General features: G+C 48.6%; 1 protein-coding gene across 1 annotated transcript in view; it reads left to right on the forward strand.

Annotated features, from left to right (window-relative positions):
• LOC138301391 (neural proliferation differentiation and control protein 1-like) overlaps positions 1–19,572 on the forward strand; it is a 102,962-nt gene that overhangs the window by 1,919 nt on the left and 81,471 nt on the right. The window contains exon 2 of the mRNA XM_069241828.1: positions 13,275–13,421. Coding sequence (XP_069097929.1) covers positions 13,275–13,421 — 147 coding nt within the window. The remainder of the gene's footprint in view (positions 1–13,274; positions 13,422–19,572) is intronic.

A 19,572-nucleotide genomic window follows, 5' to 3' on the forward strand; every position in this document is an offset into this window, starting at 1 on the left:
CTCACTCAGTGTTGCACCTATCCCTCCCAGTGTCTCAGTCAGTGCTGTACCTGTGTCCCAGTCAGTGCTGTACCAGTCTCTCACTGTGTCTCGCTCAGTGCTGCACCTGTCTCTCCCAGTGTCTCAGTCAGTGCTGCACCAGTCTCTCACTGTGTATCAGTCAGTGCTTTGACTGACTCTCGCTGTGTCAGTCAGTGCTGTACCAGTCTCTCACTGTGTATCAATCAGTGTGGCACCAGTCTCTCACTGTGTATCAATCAGTGCTGCACCTGTCTCTCACTGTGTATCAGTCAGTGCTTTGACTGACTCTCGCTGTGTCAGTCAGTGCTGTACCAGTCTCTCACTGTGTCTCACTCAGTGTTGCACCTATCCCTCCCAGTGTCTCAGTCAGTGCTGTACCTGTGTCCCAGTCAGTGCTGTACCAGTCTCTCACTGTGTCTCGCTCAGTGCTGCACCTGTCTCTCCCAGTGTCTCAGTCAGTGCTGTACCTGTGTATCAATCAGTGCTGTACCATCTCTCACTATCTCAGTCAGTTCTGTACCTGTGTCTCAGTCAGTGCTGTACCTGTCTCTTCCAGTGTCTCAGTCAGTGCTGTACCTGTGTATCAATCAGTGCTGTACCATCTCTCACTGTCTCAGTCAGTGCTGTACCTGCGTCTCAATCAGTGCTGTACTCGTTTCTCACTGTGTCTCAGTCTGTGCTGTACCTGTCTCTCCCAGTGTCTCAGTCAGTGCTGTAACTGTGTCTTAATCAGTGATTTACTCGTCTCTCACTGTGTCTCAGTCAGTGCTGTATCTGTGTCTCACTGTCTGTCTCTTTCAGGGCGGCTCTGCTGTACAGGTCTATTTCTGTGTCTCAGTCAGTGCTGTACACGTTCCTCAGTGTATGGTTAGTCAGTGCTGCACCTCTCTCCCAGTGTCTCAGTCAGTGCTGAATCTGTGTCTCAATCAGTGCTGTACCTGCCTCTCGCTGTGTTTCAGTCCGTGCTGTACCTGTCTCCCACTGTCTCTCTTTCAGGACGGCTGTGTCTCTCAGTGTGTCTGCCTCTGTGTGTCTACCTATCAGCATGTCTGCCTCTCAGTGTGTCTGCCTCTCAGTGTGTTTGCCCCTCAGTGTATCAGTCTCCCAGTGTGTCCGTGTGTATGCCTCTCAGTGTGTCTGCCTCTCAGTGTGTCTGTCTCTGTGTGTCTGCCTCTCAGTACATCTGTCTCTGTGTATCTACCTCTCAGTGTGTCTACCTGTCAGTATGTCTGCTTCTCAGTGTGTTTACTCCTCAGTGTATCAGTCTCCCAGTGTGTCTGTCTCTGTGTGTCTGCCTCTCAGTACATCTCTCTCTGTGTATCTACCTCTCAGTTGGTCTACCTGTCAGTATGTCTGCCTCTCAGTGTGTTTGCCCCTCAGTGTATCAGTCTCCCAGTGTGTCCGTGTGTCTGCCTCTCAGTGTGTCTGTCTCTGTGTGTCTGCCTCTCAGTACATCTGTCTCTGTGTATCTACCTCTCAGTGTGTCTACCTGTCAGTATGTCTGTCTCTGTGTATCCGCCTCTCAGTGCGTCTGTCTCTGTGTATCTACCTCTCAGTGTGTCTACCTGTCAGTATGTCTGTCTCTGTGTGTCTGCCTCTCAGTGTGTCTGTCTCCGTGTATCTGCCTCTCGGTGTACCTGCCTCTCAGTACATCTGTCTCTGTTTATCTACCTCTGTGTGTCTACCTCTCAGTGTGTCTGTCTCCGTGTATCTGCCTCTCAGGGTGTCTGTCTCTGTGTATCTACCTCTCAGTGTGTCTACCTGTCAGTGTGTCTGTCTCCGTGTATCCGCCTCTCAGTACATCTGTCTCTGTGTATCTACCTCTCAGTGCAATAGCAAATAGGCAATAGTGACCCTAGGGGAGCCCAAACCATATACTGAAAAATGGAAAGCGAATGCAGGACCCTCGCCTAGGTCAGTTAAATCTGTAGAGGGGAGCTGGGGGAACTAGGAAACCCCAAAGGTAAGTACCACAGTGCTCCCCAGCAACCAGGACGAAAGGAGTAAGTTACTGGATTTTCCCCAAACCACCCGCAAGGACTAAAAAGAAGATAATGCAACACCCAGAAAAGACTGAAGAAACCAGTGGTGGATTCCTGAAGAGGAGGACCTGTGGAAGAAGGAGACCAAGCCCAGAAGCCACAGAAGAGACCAGTGAGGGCTGGAGCCAGTACCCACCCAGCTGTGGTTGCAGGAGTTGGTCGACGGTAGGATGAATACAGTCAGCAATGCAGCCCCAGAGCCGGAGTAGAGATCCTGGAGGATGCAGTCGACATCCCATGCCGGGTGGAAGATTGCAGTCTGTTAGCGGCGTGGAAACACCACCAACAAGCCTTGGCAAAGGCAGAAGTCGCAATGAAGCAAAAGTGGAGCTGCCGGGGACCAGCAAGGTCAAGGAGGACTCAACCCAAAGAGGAGAGTCCTGGGAGACCCTCAGCAAGGCAGAGAGTACACAAGAAAAAAGGCAGCCCCCACAGAAGACCCACTGGACGAGGAACCAGGAGTCGTAGAGTAGCCCATGCAGCACAACTGGAGAAAGGTCCCATGCTGCAGGAGAAGCACACAGAGGGCTGTGTGTCACAGGGAAGAGTGCTGGGGGCTGGGGCTACACAGAGCCTGAAAATCCCTTGGAGGAGAAGCCAACAGGTCTTGGTAGCTGCAAGAAACTTGGTGCACAGGGGTACTGTCCTGCGTGGGAAGGCAAGGGCTTGCCTCCACCAAAGTTGGACATCTGTCAGAGAGGACCAAGAGGACTACTCCGGACCACCACCGTGATGCAGGATCCACGCAGCTCAGGATGAGAGGAGATCCACGCAGCCGGTCGTCGTTGCTGCTGGTGCCTGCGGATGCAGGTGAGTGACTCCTTCACTCCAAGGGAGATTCCTTCTTCCATCTTGTGCAGACTGAGGACTTGCCATCTTCAGAGGATGCACAGCCAGGGAAATGTTGCAGAAGCTGGAAGGAGCCTTGGAAACAATGTTGCATGCAGAGTCTTGGTTCCTGGAGGGGCCAGTCACAGTTCCAGTGGCCAGAGGTCGAAACAGAGATTGCAGAGGAGTCCTGCTGGAATCTTGCAAGCAAAATCTGAGGACCCACCCAAGAGCGAGACCCTAAATAGCCCTGAAAGGGGGATTGGTCACCTAGCCAGGTGACCAACTATCAGAAGGGGGCTCTGACATCACCTGCCTGACCTGGCAACTCAGATGCTCCCAGAGGCCTCTGTCTACCTTGGATTCAAGACGGGAGAATCAAGGAACCCTCTGGAGGAGCTCTGGGCACCACCCCTGGAGTGGTGATTGGCAGGGGAGTATTCACTCCCCTTTCCATTGTCCAGTTTCATGCCAGAGCAGGGACTGGAGGTCCCTCAACCGGTGCAGACTGGTTTATGTAAGGAGAGCACCAAATGTGCCCTTCAAAGCATACCGGTGGCTTGGGAAGGCTACCCCTCCCAAGCCATACAAACCTATTTCCAAGGGGAGAGGGTGTTAACCCCCTCTCCCAAAGGAAATTCTTTGTTCTGCCTTCCTGGACTTGAGCTGTTCAAGTAGCAGGAGGGCTGAAACCTGTCTGAGGGGTGGTATCAGCTTGGGCTGCCCAGAAAATCCCAGAAAGCTGGTAGGAGTAATGCTGGGGGTGCTCTAAGGAGCCCCCAGAGTGCATGGAATCATACTTCCAATACTGGCAACAGTGGGGTATGATTCCAACATGTTTGATACCAAACATGCCGAGGTTTGGAGTTACCATTATGTAGCTGGACATAGGTAATGACTTATGTCTAGTACATGTGTAAAATGGCGTCCCCTCACTCACAAAGTCCATGAGAATGGAGCTGGAGTTTGTGAGGGCATCTCTGCCCATGCAGGGGTGCCCTCACACACAGATATTTGCACCCTGCCCTTGGGGCTAGGAGGGCCTACCATAGGGGTGACTTACAGTTACCCTGTGCAGTGACTTTTAGTGAAAAGGGTGCATGCACCCTTTCATGCATGCTGTAATAGCAGACCTGCAGATACACTTTGCATGGGTTCCCCATGGGTGGCATAATACATGCTACAGCCCATGGGGTACCCCTGGTGCCCCAATGCCCTGGGTACCGTATACTAGGGACTTACAAGGGGGCACCAGTATGCCAAATGTGGGGGGGGGGTGTGGTCCAAGCAACCGAATTTAAAGGGAGAGAGCACAGTCACTGGGGTCCTGGTCAGCAGGATCCCAGTGAACACAGTCAAACATACTGACAACAGGCAAAAAGTGGGGGTAACAATGCTAAAAAGAGGCTACTTCCCTACAGTATCAACCTCTCAGTGTGTCCACCTGTAAGTGTGTCTGCTCTGTGTGTGTCTGCTCTCACTGTGTCTGCCTCTCAGTGTGTCAGTTTCTCAGTGTGCCTACCTCTCAGTGTATCTGCCTCTTAGTGTTTCCACCTCTCAGTGTGTCTGTCATTCAGTGTTTCTGCCTTTGTGTGTCTTCCTCTCAGTGTGTCCACCTGTCAGTGTGTCTGCCTCTCAGTGTGCTTACCTCACAGTCTGTCTGCCTTGATATACACTCATTCAGCGGGTGCCAAAAGGGGCCTCCTCCCCAGCCCATTGCAATGGGAGTGGAGGGGTGGTGGGGGGTAGGGGTCACTTATTAACCTTTCTGCCTCCTGGCTCCAGAGAAGACATTGGCCAGTGACTGACAGATGCAAGATACAAGGCGGGTAGGGAAGGGTCAGTAGAGTGCATGCAGGGGTGAAAGGCTGGATGAACAGGTTAATGCACAATGAACAGTCATGGATGTAAGTCACCAAGACCCCCTAATTTAAATGGGGATCCTCAAAGCCACCTCCATGCATCAATACAAACATAGAGTATAGGGAGCTGTGTACAGGGTCAGAGGCACAGAAGTGTGTTGGATGTTGTTGCAAGTTACAACCGAAGTAAACACACAGACAATTCACAGGAAGGCTGCAGTGCACTCACACAATAAATATTGTTGTGACCTGTGATTTAGCTTGAAACCTGTGACTCTTAGAAGGCAAACAATTGGCATGTCAAGATCCCTTAAAGATGGCCGCCGCAGGTGGCGAGACCCTTTGTGGCTTAAGCTGACCAGTCGTGGTTGTAGTAACTGACCTGTTGTGGTTGTAGTAGCCAACCTGTTGTGGTTGTAATAGCTGACCCGCTGTGGCTGCAGTAGCTGAACCGTTGTGGCTGTTAGCTAACTCGTTGTGGCTGTAGCTGACCCATTGTGGCTGCAGTAGCTGACCCATTGTGGCTGCAGTAGCTGACCCATTGTGGCTGCAGTAGCTGACCCATTGTGGCTGCAGTAGCTGACCCATTGTGGCTGTAGTTGCTGGCTTGCTGTTACTGTAGTAGCTGACCCTCTGTGGCTGCAGTAGCTGACCCATTGTGGCTGTAGCTGACCCATTGTGGCTGTAGTTGCTGACCTGTTGTTACTGTAGTAGCTGACCCTTTGTGGCTGTAGTAGCTGATCCGCTATGACTGTATTAGAGACCCGTTGTGGCTGTACCTGACCCATTGTGGCTGCAGTAGCTGACCAGCTGTAGTAGTAGCTGACCCGTTGTGGCTGTGAGCTGATCCATTGTGGCTGTAGTAACATAAACACTGTTCTAAAATCTGATGTATCCTCTCAGTTTGTCCATGTGTCTGGCTACAAAATGGATTCCCAATCTTCTGGATCTTGTAAGAGTTGACAACATAAATACTGTTCCAAAATCTGATTTTTCCTCTCAGTTTGGCCATGTGTCTGGGGACAATAAGTGCATCTCTATTCTCAACTGTATACAAAAGTGTTTCTGAAACTGAGAGATAAATTGTGCCCCTCTATCAGTAATTATAAAGGGGGTAATGGTGTGAAACATAACTATTAATTTATAACTTTTAAAAAGCCACAGAGTGGGCTATTGTATTGAAATAATCTACCACTCCGAAAATAGTGTTAAAACCTTTCTTGGACCTAGGTAATTCTACAATGAAATCAAAAGAGACAGGTCACCAAGTTCCTGGTGGTACCGGAATAGGGCAGAGTAAAACTGTAGATGCTGCATGAGATGCCTTACTTTGTGCGCAAGTCATACAGGTACTGACACATTTTTGTATTGATATATCGAACAAAACCCCATTTCCATCAACTGTATAATCTTGATTCCTTTCCCCCCTCCCCCCCCCACCCGGATGCACAGCCAGTGGTACAGAGTGGCACCAATGTATATCTTCCCTTTGTTAGGAAATTCCCATCCTCCCATCTTCAATAGTTTCATCAGTCCCCTCCCCACTGTGATGGGCTAATGACTGATGTGCTTTAATAATGCCCTTGAGGAATCTTGAAATAATTATGGCTACATATTTCAAGCTGATCATAGGCTTCTCTAAATCCAAGCTAAGAGAGAGTATCCATAAGGCCATTTTACCTTCCAGGGTGAAACTTGATAGCAAAATCATAATCTCAAAAAAACAGACTTTAGCTGCCTGGAGGACAAGGCTTTGACTGACGTTAAGAAATGCACATTCCGATGGTCTGGTAATAATGTCACTGTGTGTTTGGCTCCTAACAAATAGTGACAACATTCTTTAAACCGAGCTTTAATCACTAGTAACTCTCATTCTGCTTTTGTCAGGGCCACTTGAATTATGAGATTGTGCAGCTACGGGGGCATTTTCACATAATTATAGATTTGCCTCATTTGCCACATAATCCATCATATGCTGCATAGATTGCAGCTTTTAACCACACAAAATGCTGTTTCCAGCTCAAACAGTTCAAATGTTTCTAAAAGCGCAGCAGTACATGATGCTGCACAGAGAAGGGCCTTTGCGAAAGTTGAGTGACCCTCTTTCTGTTGCTATATTTGGTGTTTGCAACCAATGCCCAGACAATATTGACAAGTATAACAAGCATTTACAATGCAACGGGTCTCGCGTTTGCTCATGTTAGAGCTGATCGCGTTGTAAACTCCTAACCCGACTTTTCACCTATCGGGCAAAAGTGCATTTATGTACATAACCCGAAAAAGTGAAATCAAGTATGTAAAGCGCTCGACTTCTGCCAAGCGAGATCGCGCTCGTAAATTAGAGAAAAAAAAGTCCACGAGCCCGATGGAAAACAGCGAGCCTCGCATGTTTTCTGCACTTAGCCACCGGAACAGGCATGACATATGCATGCCTTCGACTAATAAAAGCAAGCAGATTTTATTAGGGAAGCCCACGAACCAATAAAAAACACTGACGTGAAGTTGACAGGGCTCCGAGTCCTTTTCTAAATACAAAAGAGTCTCGCTGCGATACGCATGCGCGAGCGCATGCAACACAGACTCGACACTAAAAATGACAAAATAATGAAATAATACTATCACAAGTGCTTCATATTTTGCCATTTCTTGCCACATGATTTACTCAACCCTGCAGCATACTTTGGCCCTCCCCTGATGCATAATTCCAGTGGCCCTGGCTATTGTATAATTTCTCTCAACAGGCAAGAGTTGACTTGCAAAGTTTTCCATTGGCTGTACGTAGTTGGAAACAGGGTCTCTCTGAGATAAGAAAATCCCAACTGCTTCCTGCGGAGAGTCGCCTTCTGCTGTGAAGGGTTTAGAAGGATCTGCATGCTGCAGAATGAACACCAAAACATTATTTTGTTTTAGCTCCTAAAAAGCTGACTCGCCTCCATCAGTCCATTCAAACCCAAGCCTTTTGTGTAAAAGCCCAATGATGAGTGCTATGGTGGTGAATACATCAAAGTCAGAAAATTTAAAACAGTAAGAACTCTGAATTTTTTTCACTTCCTATTTGAAAATGGCCTCTACATTTTTATGATACATCTGAATCATATTAGGACTAAGATAATCCTAAAATCTCTGCCTGCTTAACATGAGAAACACACTTCTCAAGTTTAGTACCTTCTCGTAACTTCAAGAGGTTAGTGTGAACCTGTTGTATTAGACCTCTAAATGTTTAGAATGAATTAGTATGTAGTTTACATATACTACTGCACAGGCATCCAAGAATTCACAGGGAACCTTGTTTATGAAAAGCTGAACAGCAGCTGGGGTGTTGCAAAGCCTAAAATGTATCACATGTCTCTCAAATAATCCAAACTTTAGACAGAATGCCTGCTTAACCTGGTCCAACAGAATGGGTATTAAGGACAGATGATACTGGTTGTTCAAAGTGTTTGATTTAGGATGGGGTAATCAATACATGGGCAAAGCTCTCCCCCTTTCTTTGTCACAAACAAGAGAAGGGAGGCCAGCAGAGACCGTGATTGATGCATAAGTCCATTAGCTAGATTCTTGTCACTGTACTATTTTAGATGTTCATTTTCCTTCCCAGTTAGTGTACACACCCCCACAAAGGGAATCTTAGCTCAAGGGGCCACATCAATTTTGCAGTCATGTTCATAATGTGGCAGTAGCTCACTAGTTTTTTCTTAATAAAAACTTTGTACAGATTAGGATATTTTAGTGGCAACGTTTGAAGAATCACTTCTCTTGGTCCTTCACCTGTTATAGCAAGAAAAACTTTTTTCCGAACTGTGAGAAGTGCAGTGATCTCTACAAAAGTCTGTATTATAATTCCAAATTCCTTTCTTCCAGCTAATGTTAAGGTCATGGCAATATGACCAAGGTAGCCATAACATTATTTGAAAATGTGGGGTGCCCATTAGGTCAAGAGCTAGCCTTTCATAGTGCTGCCCTTGGGTAAAAATTGTTAGTTTGTCAGTTTCAAAATGTGTTGGGTTCAGAACTTAACTTCTGCCCACCAATAGCTCTCACTGGCTCACGTACTTCGTTTTTAACAGGGGAACCCTTATCTGGTGAGGAAACAAAATATCAAGAAGTTGCAAGTGGCCAGAGAATCTATCATAAACTGCAGCAGAACAGACCCTACAGCGGCTTCTAGCATCTCCTCCATCAAGAAAGGTTCTTGATCGGAACCAACAATTTGAACTTGCATTCTGAGAGACCTGCAGATGTAAACTCAATGACATGGTGCCTTCTCCTGTCTAGTTCCTTCTTTTCCCAGCTTTTATGGATCACTTTGGGTGGAACATTGAGGTCAGAGTGGGCAGTTCCTTAAACAGTGGCCGTCCTTACCACAACACATACATAGGCTTTGAGTTGTATGTTTGTCTCTTTCTTCTTTCGAGATTGGACCTTGGAGGCTACCAACCTGCAGAGGCTCAGAATAATCAGTTTATTTACTGACCTCAACCTTTTTTCATATGATACAGATCACCTTGGGATCAACCTTACTCCTTTTTCCTTTTCTTTCGTGGAGCAGATGATCTAACTGGAGTACTGAGTCGATCCGGCTTGAGAAGGCTTCAGGTTCATTTACCGCCTGAGCCAACAAGTCTTTTAGTTCTTATTTTAGATCACGGTACAACAATGCGCCTCTCCTCTCCCCAGGCCAGTTGGCCTCTGCACATAAACGCTCGAATGAGGAAAGATAAAAAGCTAGGGGCCTGATTTAGAGTTTTGCAGATGGGGGTACTCCATCACAAATGTGACCGATATCCCATCTGCCATATTACAATTCCATTATAGACTATGGAATTCATAATACGGCGGACGGAATAACCATCACGTTTGTGACAGAGTAACCTGTCCACCAAGCTCTAAATCAGGACCTAGGTCTGAATTTCTCAGTTTCCGGGCCAACTACCAATCTACGAAGTAACTATCCACTGATCTAGGAAGGAACTTTTCGGAAAATAATTTTCTCAACTCATCTTTAACTGACCTGTCGTCATAGAGCATCAGAGCATTCCGCTTGACTTCGAGCATTGACGTGAGGCTACATCCTTCCCAAATAGGATAGCAAGGACACCACCGTTAACGGCTCCCCAGTGAAGGCAGAGTGCTGACTCAGAAACTGAAGTTGGAATGAATTGGTAAATATGGAAAAAGTATTGGAATCTCTGTACATTTTTTAGGGGCTGCTAGTGGAGTTGGGAATGGAGCAATTACTTGAATAGATGGTTCTTGGACAGCAGAGGATGAGGAATGGAAACTTGTGTCTTGAAGCTCCGAAAAACAAAAAAAGCTTGGTGGTGGAAGAATGGGTCTGGGTTCCACCGGGAGGGCAAACGCCCAGGCTGGATTTGAGTCTGACCTGGTCTCACCTCCTATATCAGACACTTGCAGCGATTTGATTTTGCATCAAATGGCTCTGTATTTCGTGTTTTCTAAGTGCAGATTTTCCAACATTTCAGCTAATGTGATGTTCTTGGGTTCCTTGGCCCTTCGCCAAAGCATTTCTTGGGCTTGTCTTCCTGTAATAGATGTCCCTAGTGAACACTACTGAGATCATGTGACACTGTAAACACAAGAAGTATGGGGTTTACTTGTGAGACGGAACCGCTGGTAACAGATTTACCTAGGGCTCTGTAGTCTCATACCATGGAACTTATTGAGTGCTGCCTAAAGCTATGTGATGAGGGGAATTTCCTTTACGGACTAGGTGGTCTCACACACTATATAGTGTCTTGCTTCATCATATGACCACCTAGCCCCACCCAAGTAGGAAAGTGCCACCTAGGCGGACTCAACCTCACCATTAAAAGAACAGGAGGGAGTGCAGAAATTCTAATTATCTGAAAAAGGATCCAGCTATGCTATGGAAAATATAAAAACACCTAGTCAGTCACCTGTGTAATAGTACACCTTTATTCGTGGTGACCGCTAGTGAGGTTAAGAACAGAAGATGGGACACCTAAATGAGAGTAAAGCCTCACAGGGTCACCTAACTAGTAGTTACTGGCCAACATGTTTCTGCCCACTGCTAAGAGCCAACGGAGGTCTGGGGGCATTCTTCAGGGCCTGGGATCCCTCCGTGTCATGCACTACAGAAGCAAGAGATAAAGGCTACTCCAGTAGGAGGAGTTCAGATATTGTAGCAATAGAGGGACTATCTGTGGGGAGCTACCCTATGGAGACCCTAATCCTGAAAGGCTAGTGGCCCCAGGTCTAAAGGAGGGGGAGTGTCCCCTTATAGTCACACATACTCCAAAGGAGGTGCTCACTAAGCACCTACTCCGTTCCCCTCCTAGACCGCTTGTGGTACCTCATAGCTTTAAGCAGCACTCAGTACGTTACTCATAGTATGAGACTGCAGAGCCCTAGGTAAATCTGTTACCAGCGGTTCCGTCTCACAAGTAAACCTCATACTTCTTGTGCTTATGGTTCTGTTTTTGGGGAGACAGTATGGGGTTGCCTTCCTCCTCTCCCCGACTCTCTGTTTGTGTTAAGATCATGTGACACTGACCTGATTTTACCAGGAGGTTGAGGTTAGACAACCTGTTAAAAAAAAAGTAAGGATCTTGCCAACCCCCTTCTTGCTGTGAGGGAAGTCTCCCTAATTATAAAATAGACATACTGACCTGAAGTATCTGTGCAGAAGGAATTAAGCTTTGTGTACGATGTAACTACTCAACTCTACAAGGAAAACAGGTATGTGTTACCAAGAATGGTTTTCCTAACACCCTCTACACTTCTGTCATAACATATTCCATTTTAGAAGACCTCTAACTTGGCCCCTTGACCAGTAGTTCCCAAACTGTGGATGATGACACCTGGTGGTACGCAAGGCCTCCTCAGTGGGTCTGTGACTGCTTAGAAAATTAAATAATGATAACAGATTAATAAAGTGTATATAAATAAAGTGACTAAATGTCCAATTGAGACTTTTAAAAACGTACTGTACATGTCAAGGAGTTTGAAATTGGAGACTAAAAATTAATTAGTATCCTTCGATTGATTCATGGGAGCAGTGTAGGTGCATCAAACAGAATATAGGATGATGTGTGGCTTCGATTGAATTTAGGAAAGCTCCAACCTTCCTATTAAAATACCATTTTATTTATTTTTTCTTATTTACATTTGTTTACAAATTAAATAAAATTTGCTATCATCTGTGTATGTGTTTGATGGAATGCTTGTTTGTATATTTTTGTGAGCTGTTTTGTGGTTCAAACTAACGACAATGCTTAGGTTGGGGTCCCCGGCTTCCAGTAATGACTCCGTGAGGGATCCCCAAATTCCAATAATGATTCATGGGGGTCCCCAGCTTTCAGTAATGGCTATGTGGGGAGTCCCCGGATTCCAATAATTATTCAGTGGGGGTCCCTGGGTTCCAGTAATGATAAAGTGGGGGTCCACAGAACTCAAAAGGTTAAAAAAGCACTGCCCTAGACTAACTGTCCACAAGATAAGGACTAGAACTCCACTCTTAGGTACAACTGTGAACACTTCCTAACTCAGAGGGAATTAAGCTGAATACAAAAAATTAAAACAACACCCAAAACCTGAGTTACCACCTCCAAAACTCATACCTCACTCAGGTCAGGGAGCAACTGATCTAATACTCCAAACCCCAACTTACAGCCTCCTGCGCCTACGCTGCCCACTTTGGGACATGGCCAAGCATGGTTTACACACGGTTGGTCCTTGTCTGTAAAGGCCGGTGAGACAGAGTAAAAGCTGAACAATTGAATGCACCAAGAGTGGTCACCAGTGGCTTAGATTGATTCAAGCAGTTTTTGCGTGCTGATGCATACTTTATGGTACTCATACGACAGAGCTATCCCTCGAGTAGCACAGATCTCATAGTTCAGAGCTCAGGCAACAATTATTCCTCCATTTCACAGATCTTATAGTAATAGGGTTCAGATGTGAGTAATTTTTCATGGATGCACAGATTTTATTCAATTGGGTCTCAGACAGCAGGCCTATCCCTCAGGGTGCACATATCTTACAGTATCAAGGCTCAGACAGCAGCACTATCTCTCTGGAGCACATATCTGATAGCATCAAGGCCCAGACAGCAGCACTGCCCCTCTAGTTACTCAGACCCCACAGTGTCAGGGCTCAGACAGCAGAACTATCCCTCTAGTTACTCAGACCCCGCAGTATCAGGGCTCAGACAGCAGAACTATCCCTCTAGTTACACAGATCTCACAGTGTCGGGGCTCAGACAGCAGAGCTACCCCTCTAGTTACACAGTTCTCACAGTGTCGGGTCTCAGGCAGCAGAGCTACCCCTCTAGTTACTCAGACCCCACAGTATCAGGGCTCAGACAGCGGAGCTACCCCTCTGGTTACACAGATCTTACAGTGTCGGGGCTCAGACAGCGGAGCTACCCCTCTAGTTACACAGATCTTCCGGTACCAGTGCCCAGTCAGCTGCCCTGCTCATGATCTCGCCAGTGCCATGCATCTGTGACCACCCTGTGTTTTTGCCTCCTTGCACCTAGACTTGCCCCAGTGCCCCAGTCGGCTCTCCTGTCTGCTGGACCGGCGCTACCCCTGCACCCCCGGATCCAGGGAATGCGGACCCTGCCTCGCCAAGTACCAGGAGGACCCCGGCGGGAAGTGCACCCCGAAGAGGCCGCGCACACAGGGTAAGGTTTCTCATTACAGATCCGGTGATGGTTTAGCGAGAGAGTGTACAGCTCGGGGCCATGCAAGGCCGGTGTATTCCGCATTCCAGTATTTGTATATCCTGCGGGGTCAGGCCAGACTACCGGGAGCGCCCCACAGGTCCCTCAGATTTTACAGGCTCAGGCCAAAAACAGCAGAGCTATCTATCGGGTTACCCAGATCTCAAAAGCAACGGATGCAAGCAGCAGACACACCCTTAGGAGGCACTGATCGCATAGGCTCGGGCTTCAGACACCAGAGCTATACCTCTAGGGACACAGCTCGGGCTTCAGACACCAGAGCTATACCTCTAGGGACACAGACTCTGGCAGCAGAGCTATCTGTGAGGTTACCCAGATCTCAAAGGCAACGGATGCAAGCAGCAGACGCACCCTTAGGAAGCACTGATCGCATAGGCTCGGGCTTCAGACACCAGAGCTATACCTCTAGGGACACAGACTCTGACAGCAGAGCTATCTGTGAGGTTACCCAGATCTCAAAGGCAACGGATGCAAGCAGCAGACACACCCTTAGGAAGCACTGATCTCATAGGCTCGGGCTTCAGACACCAGAGCTATACCTCTAGTGACACAGACTCTGACAGCAGAGCTATCTGTGAGGTTACCCTGATCTCAAAGGCAACGGGTGCAAGCAGCAGACGCACCCCTAGGAAGCACTGATCGCATAGGCTCAGGCTGCAGACACCAGAGCTATACCTCAGGAGGCACAGATATTTTAGACTCAGACAACAGAACTACCCGTCTGGTTATACAGATCTCACAGGCAACGAATGCAAGCAGCAGAGCTATACCTCTGTTTAGTGGACACAGATATTGTAGACACAGGCCTCAGACAGCAGAGCTATACCTCTGTTTAGTGGACACAGATATTGTAGACACAGGCCTCAAAGAGCAGACATTTCTGTCATGTTATACAGCTCTTACAGGCAAAGGCTGCAACCAGCTGATCTTCTGTTTGGAATACACAACTCTTCCAGTCACAGAAAACAAACACCAGACCTATCGCTCACGGTGCAGATCGTGTACTCTCGTGAAGGAAACGCCAGACCTATCACTCACGGTGCATAGATCGTGTTGTCTTGGGGAGCAAACAGCAGACCTATCACCCACGGTGCACTGATCTTTCAGTCTCAGGCCACCAACAGGACTATTCCCCAACCTACAGAGATCGCATAGGCTTAGGTTTCAAGCAGTAAACGTATCTCTTGGGAGTCACAGCTAATGGCCTCAGTTTTCAGACAGCAGAGCTATACCTCTGGATACGCTGATCTTTAAAACTCATATTTTAAACAGCAGAGCTATCTATCAGGTTACAATGTTAGAACTGACTCATGCAGCATAGAAGCCTCTCAGATTAGAGAGACCGTTCAACCTCAAACAGCAGAGCTATCCTGGGTACACAGATCCGGCAATCTCAGGCCACAAACAGCAAAGCTATCCCTCTGGCTGGCGGGATCTCACCGACCCATCAGGGCTATTGCACATGGGACACTGATTTTAACAGAATAAAGTTTATAACAGCTGAGCTACCTTCTGCTTACTCATATCCTTGAAACGCAGGCCTCACTCGGCAGTCCTATCCGTCAGGTGGCACAGACTCCTAGAGCATGGCAAACTCCCAGGTTACATAGAGTTTATGACACCAAACGCAAGACAGCAGAGCCATCTCTCAGATTATACATATTTTATAAACTCAGACTGCACAGTCCGGCACAGGTTAAATATATTCCACAATCACAGCCTTTAGACGGTATAGGCACCTCTGAGATCTCTTGTTTCACGGGTTACATTGAGCATGTTACTCGGGGTGCAGGGATTGAAGGGTTTACACGTCACACTGACTTTACGGGCCCAGGTTTCGGACGCTCACCTACCCATGGTTTCCACAAACTTTGCAAGCGGCTACATACATGAGACGCACTCGAGCTTGAAACAGCAGAGCTATCCTTCAAGTTACATTGGCCATACAAGCTCAGGCCTCATACAAGGGCCTTCTGAGACTTGAACCAGCCTCGCAGGAATGTGAAGAGGTGCTCTCCCCCCCCCCGCCCCTCCCCCACAGGATGATTGACAGCTCAGCTGGGACCCGACAGGGACAGAGTATTCTGTAGAATCTTCCAAAATAGGTGTCAGGAGGGGCCATGGGGGGAGCCAGAAGTGACAAGTAAAGCCCCCCCTTGGAGGCGGAGAGCCAGGAGTGACATGGAAGGGCCACCCTTGGAACAGGAGAGGCAGAAGTGACATGGAAGGGCCACCCTTGAGCCAGACGTGACAAGGAAGGGCCCCCCTTGGAGGTGGAGAGCCAGGAGTGACAAGGAAGGGCCACTCTTCGAGCAGGTGAGGCAGAAGTGGAGCAGGTGAGCCAGGAGTGGAGCAGGTGAGCCAGGGGTGGAGCAAGTGAGCCAGGAGTGGAGCAGGTAAGCCAGAAGTGGAGCAGGTGAGCCTGGAGAGGAGCAGGTGAGCCTGGAGAGGAGCAGGTGAGCCAGGGGTGGAGCAGGTGAGCCAGGGGTGGAGCAGGTGAGCCAGGGGTGGAGCAGGTGAGCCAGGAGTGGAGCAGGTGAGCCAGGGGTGGAGCAGGTGAGCCGGGAGTGGAGCAGGTGAGCCGGGAGTGGAGCAGGTGAGCCAGGGGTGGAGCAGGTGAGCCAGGGGTGGAGCAGGTGAGCCAGGGGTGGAGCAGGTGAGCCAGGGGTGGAGCAGGTGAGCCAGATGTGGAGCAGGTGAGGCAGAAGTGGAGCAGGTGAGGCAGAAGAGGAGCAGGTGAGCCAGAAGTGGAGCAGGTGAGCCGGGAGTGGAGCAGGTGAGCCAGGGGTGGAGCAGGTGAGCCAGGAGTGGAGCAGGCGAGCCAGGAGTGGAGCAGGCGAGCCAGGAGTGGAGCAGGTGAGGCAGAAGAGGAGCAGGTGAGCCAGAAGTGGAGCAGGTGAGCCGGGAGTGGAGCAGGTGAGCCGGGAGTGGAGCAGGTGAGCCGGGAGTGGAGCAGGTGAGCCGAGAGTGGAGCATGTGAGCCGGGAGTGGAGCAGGTGAGCCGAGAGTGGAGCAGGTGAGCCGAGAGTGGAGCAGGTGAGCCGGGAGTGGAGCAGGCGAGGCAGGAGAGGAGCAGGTGAGCCAGAAGTGGAGCAGGTGAGCCAGGAGTGGAGCAGGTGAGTCTGGAGAGGAGCAGGTGAGTCGGGAGTGGAGCAGGTGAGTCTGGAGAGGAGCAGGTGAGCCGGGAGTGGAGCAGGTGAGCCAGGAGAGGAGCAGGTGAGGCAGGAGTGGAGCAGGTGAGCCAGAAGTGGAGCAGGTGAGCCGGGAGTGGAGCAGGTGAGCCAGAAGTGGAGCAGGTGAGCCGGGAGAGGAGCAGGTGAGCCAGGAGAGGAGCAGGTGAGCCAGGAGTGGAGCAGGTGAGCCAGAAGTGGAGCAGGTGAGCCAGAAGTGGAGTAGATGAATCAGAAGAGGAGTAGATGAGCCAGGAGAGGATCAGGTGAGCCAGAAGTGGAGTAGATGAGCCAGGAGTGGAGCAGGTGAGCCAGGAGTGGAGCAGGTGAGCCAGGAGTGGAGCAGGTGAGCCAGGAGTGGAGCAGGCGAGGCAGGAGAGGAGCAGGTGAGCCAGAAGTGGAGCAGGTGAGCCAGGAGTGGAGCAGGTGAGTCTGGAGAGGAGCAGGTGAGCCAGGAGTGGAGCAGGTGAGTCTGGAGAGGAGCAGGTGAGCCAGGAGTGGAGCAGGTGAGCCAGGAGTGGAGCAGGTGAGCCAGGAGTGGAGCAGGTGAGTCTGGAGAGGAGCAGGTGAGTCTGGAGAGGAGCAGGTGAGCCAGGAGTGGAGCAGGTGAGCCAGGAGAGGAGCAGGTGAGCCAGGAGAGGAGCAGGTGAGTCTGGAGTGGAGCAGGTGAGTCTGGAGTGGAGCAGGTGAGTCTGGAGAGGAGCAGGTGAGCCAGGAGTGGAGCAGGTGAGTCTGGAGAGGAGCAGGTGAGCCAGGAGTGGAGCAGGTGAGCCAGGAGAGGAGCAGGTGAGCCAGGAGAGGAGCAGGTGAGCCAGGAGTGGAGCAGGTGAGTCTGGAGTGGAGCAGGTGAGTCTGGAGAGGAGCAGGTGAGCCAGGAGTGGAGCAGGTGAGCCAGGAGTGGAGCAGGTGAGCCAGGAGTGGAGCAGGTGAGCCAGGAGTGGAGCAGGTGAGCCAGGAGTGGAGCAGGTGAGGCAGGAGTGGAGCAGGTGATAGAGCGTTCCGACCTAATAAATTACCTGTATTTGGACGCTCTTGGGTCGATGAATCTTTTGACCAAGTGGGGCTCTCTTCACCCGAGATTAGTCAATTTAATCAAATCAATAACGAACATAAGCAATGCCCTGATCAACATAACACTTCACAATTAATCCAGAAAACATTTCGGCGAACCATGACCTTTCGGTCATGAATAACCACACCAGTTTATTCAAAGTTAATGAATTTATTTCCCTATATTAACAAAGCTAGCACGATATAAATGTGTCTCAACACCAAATGATATATGTAAATGAACATTAATAGCTGTCCATAACGGCGAAAAAGATGCAATCTATGCAGCATTTGAATAACAATGCATTCGATGATAGCAATGCAAACCACTAAAACTATAATCTGTAATGAGCTAATTGCATACATTAGTCAGCATAACAAGGTCTCAAATTGCATCGTGCAACAAATGAATCCTCATCTAATCCTCAAATTAGCATCGGCATGTGGGACTTCATGTAAAAACAATTTAGCAACATTAATTTGGAAAACTCCTAACTAGGGCTCTTATCAAAAATCAACAGTTGTTTACCTAAAAGAAACACAATGCAATTGTACATTCTCCTTTCATATTTACCAAATTCAATCAGCATTCAAGGAAGTCTTCGTCTCACAGGTACCGGTTTCGATCAGCATGGGACGGGGCAAAGGGGCAGGGTGGACGGGGCAATTGCCTCACAGCGGCAAGATAAAAGGACAAAACTATTACTTCATGCAAAGGGACGAATCAAAGTTAAAGTCTCTAGGGCGAGAATTACTCAAAGTCTCTTTCTCTCGATTAGAGAAAGCATCAAAGTCTCATTCAAAATGGCGTCGAACATCAATTGGCATCGTAGAAGATGGCAAAATGACGAAGTCGGCAATAGCGGGTAATGTCCAATGGCTAATGGCGGGTAATGGGCTAATGGCAAAAGTCAAATGGCGAATGGCTCGTAATGGCTAAAAAAATGGCTGCTTTCCTCTTGTGCACCAGGTTTAAATAGACAACAGTTCAAATCCAGTAGGGTCTTCCATTGGTGAGTTCATAGGTTGGCTTCAAATTGTCCAATCAAAAACTACAGTTCACAAGCTTCTACCTAGGCATACATTATCCTTGGAGTCGGGAATGTAAGTTGCAACATATTTTACCAATTAACTCACTTTCAGAGCTTCCATTGTCCGCACCTGCAGATTGACCTTGGAGCAAAGAAGAAGATGCCAGGCTGGCACGAAACCTTAAAGATAAGCATGTGAACCGATCTCACTGGAAAAGTACAGCTTCAAGCAAGAATACACGTTTTATTAGCACATTAGAAAAACATAAGCATCTAAACCGTGAGACAAGGCAACTAGGCCGAAGCCTCCACTAAAGTTATGCTAAGTTAAAACATTTCAAACAAGCAAATCATAGCACACGTTTACGGTTATGTCAGATTAGTACAATTCTAATACATCACGTTATATAAAGCACGCTTATAAATGTTGGCGAACTACTCTGAGGGCACATTTGTCCCCGTACAATCTTTATTAGTTCGGTTAAAGTCACACTTGATTATTGCACTACTACGTTTAAGCGCTAAAAATATAAAACCTTCATTTCTGCGTCATCACAGGTGAGGCAGGAGTGGAGCAGGGGAGCCTGGAGAGGAGTAGACGAGGCAGACGTGACAATGAAGGGACGCTCATGTTCGCCTGTGCTAGAAAGATCTAAGACACTTACACTGGGAGCAGAGTGGAGCGAATGAGAAGGCGAGCACCAGATAGAATTACATTTGAGGAAGAAGTTCATCCCTACAGAAGACACAGGTCAGCTGTCGGAGTAGCTTAACCTACAGGATACTTCCTGTTTGGAGCCAGTGAGGACTCTACTGCAGAGGGCGGTGGATCCCAGTCTT

The sequence above is a fragment of the Pleurodeles waltl genome, chromosome 6 (assembly GCF_031143425.1).
Source record: "Pleurodeles waltl isolate 20211129_DDA chromosome 6, aPleWal1.hap1.20221129, whole genome shotgun sequence".
Lineage (NCBI taxonomy): Eukaryota > Metazoa > Chordata > Amphibia > Caudata > Salamandridae > Pleurodeles > Pleurodeles waltl.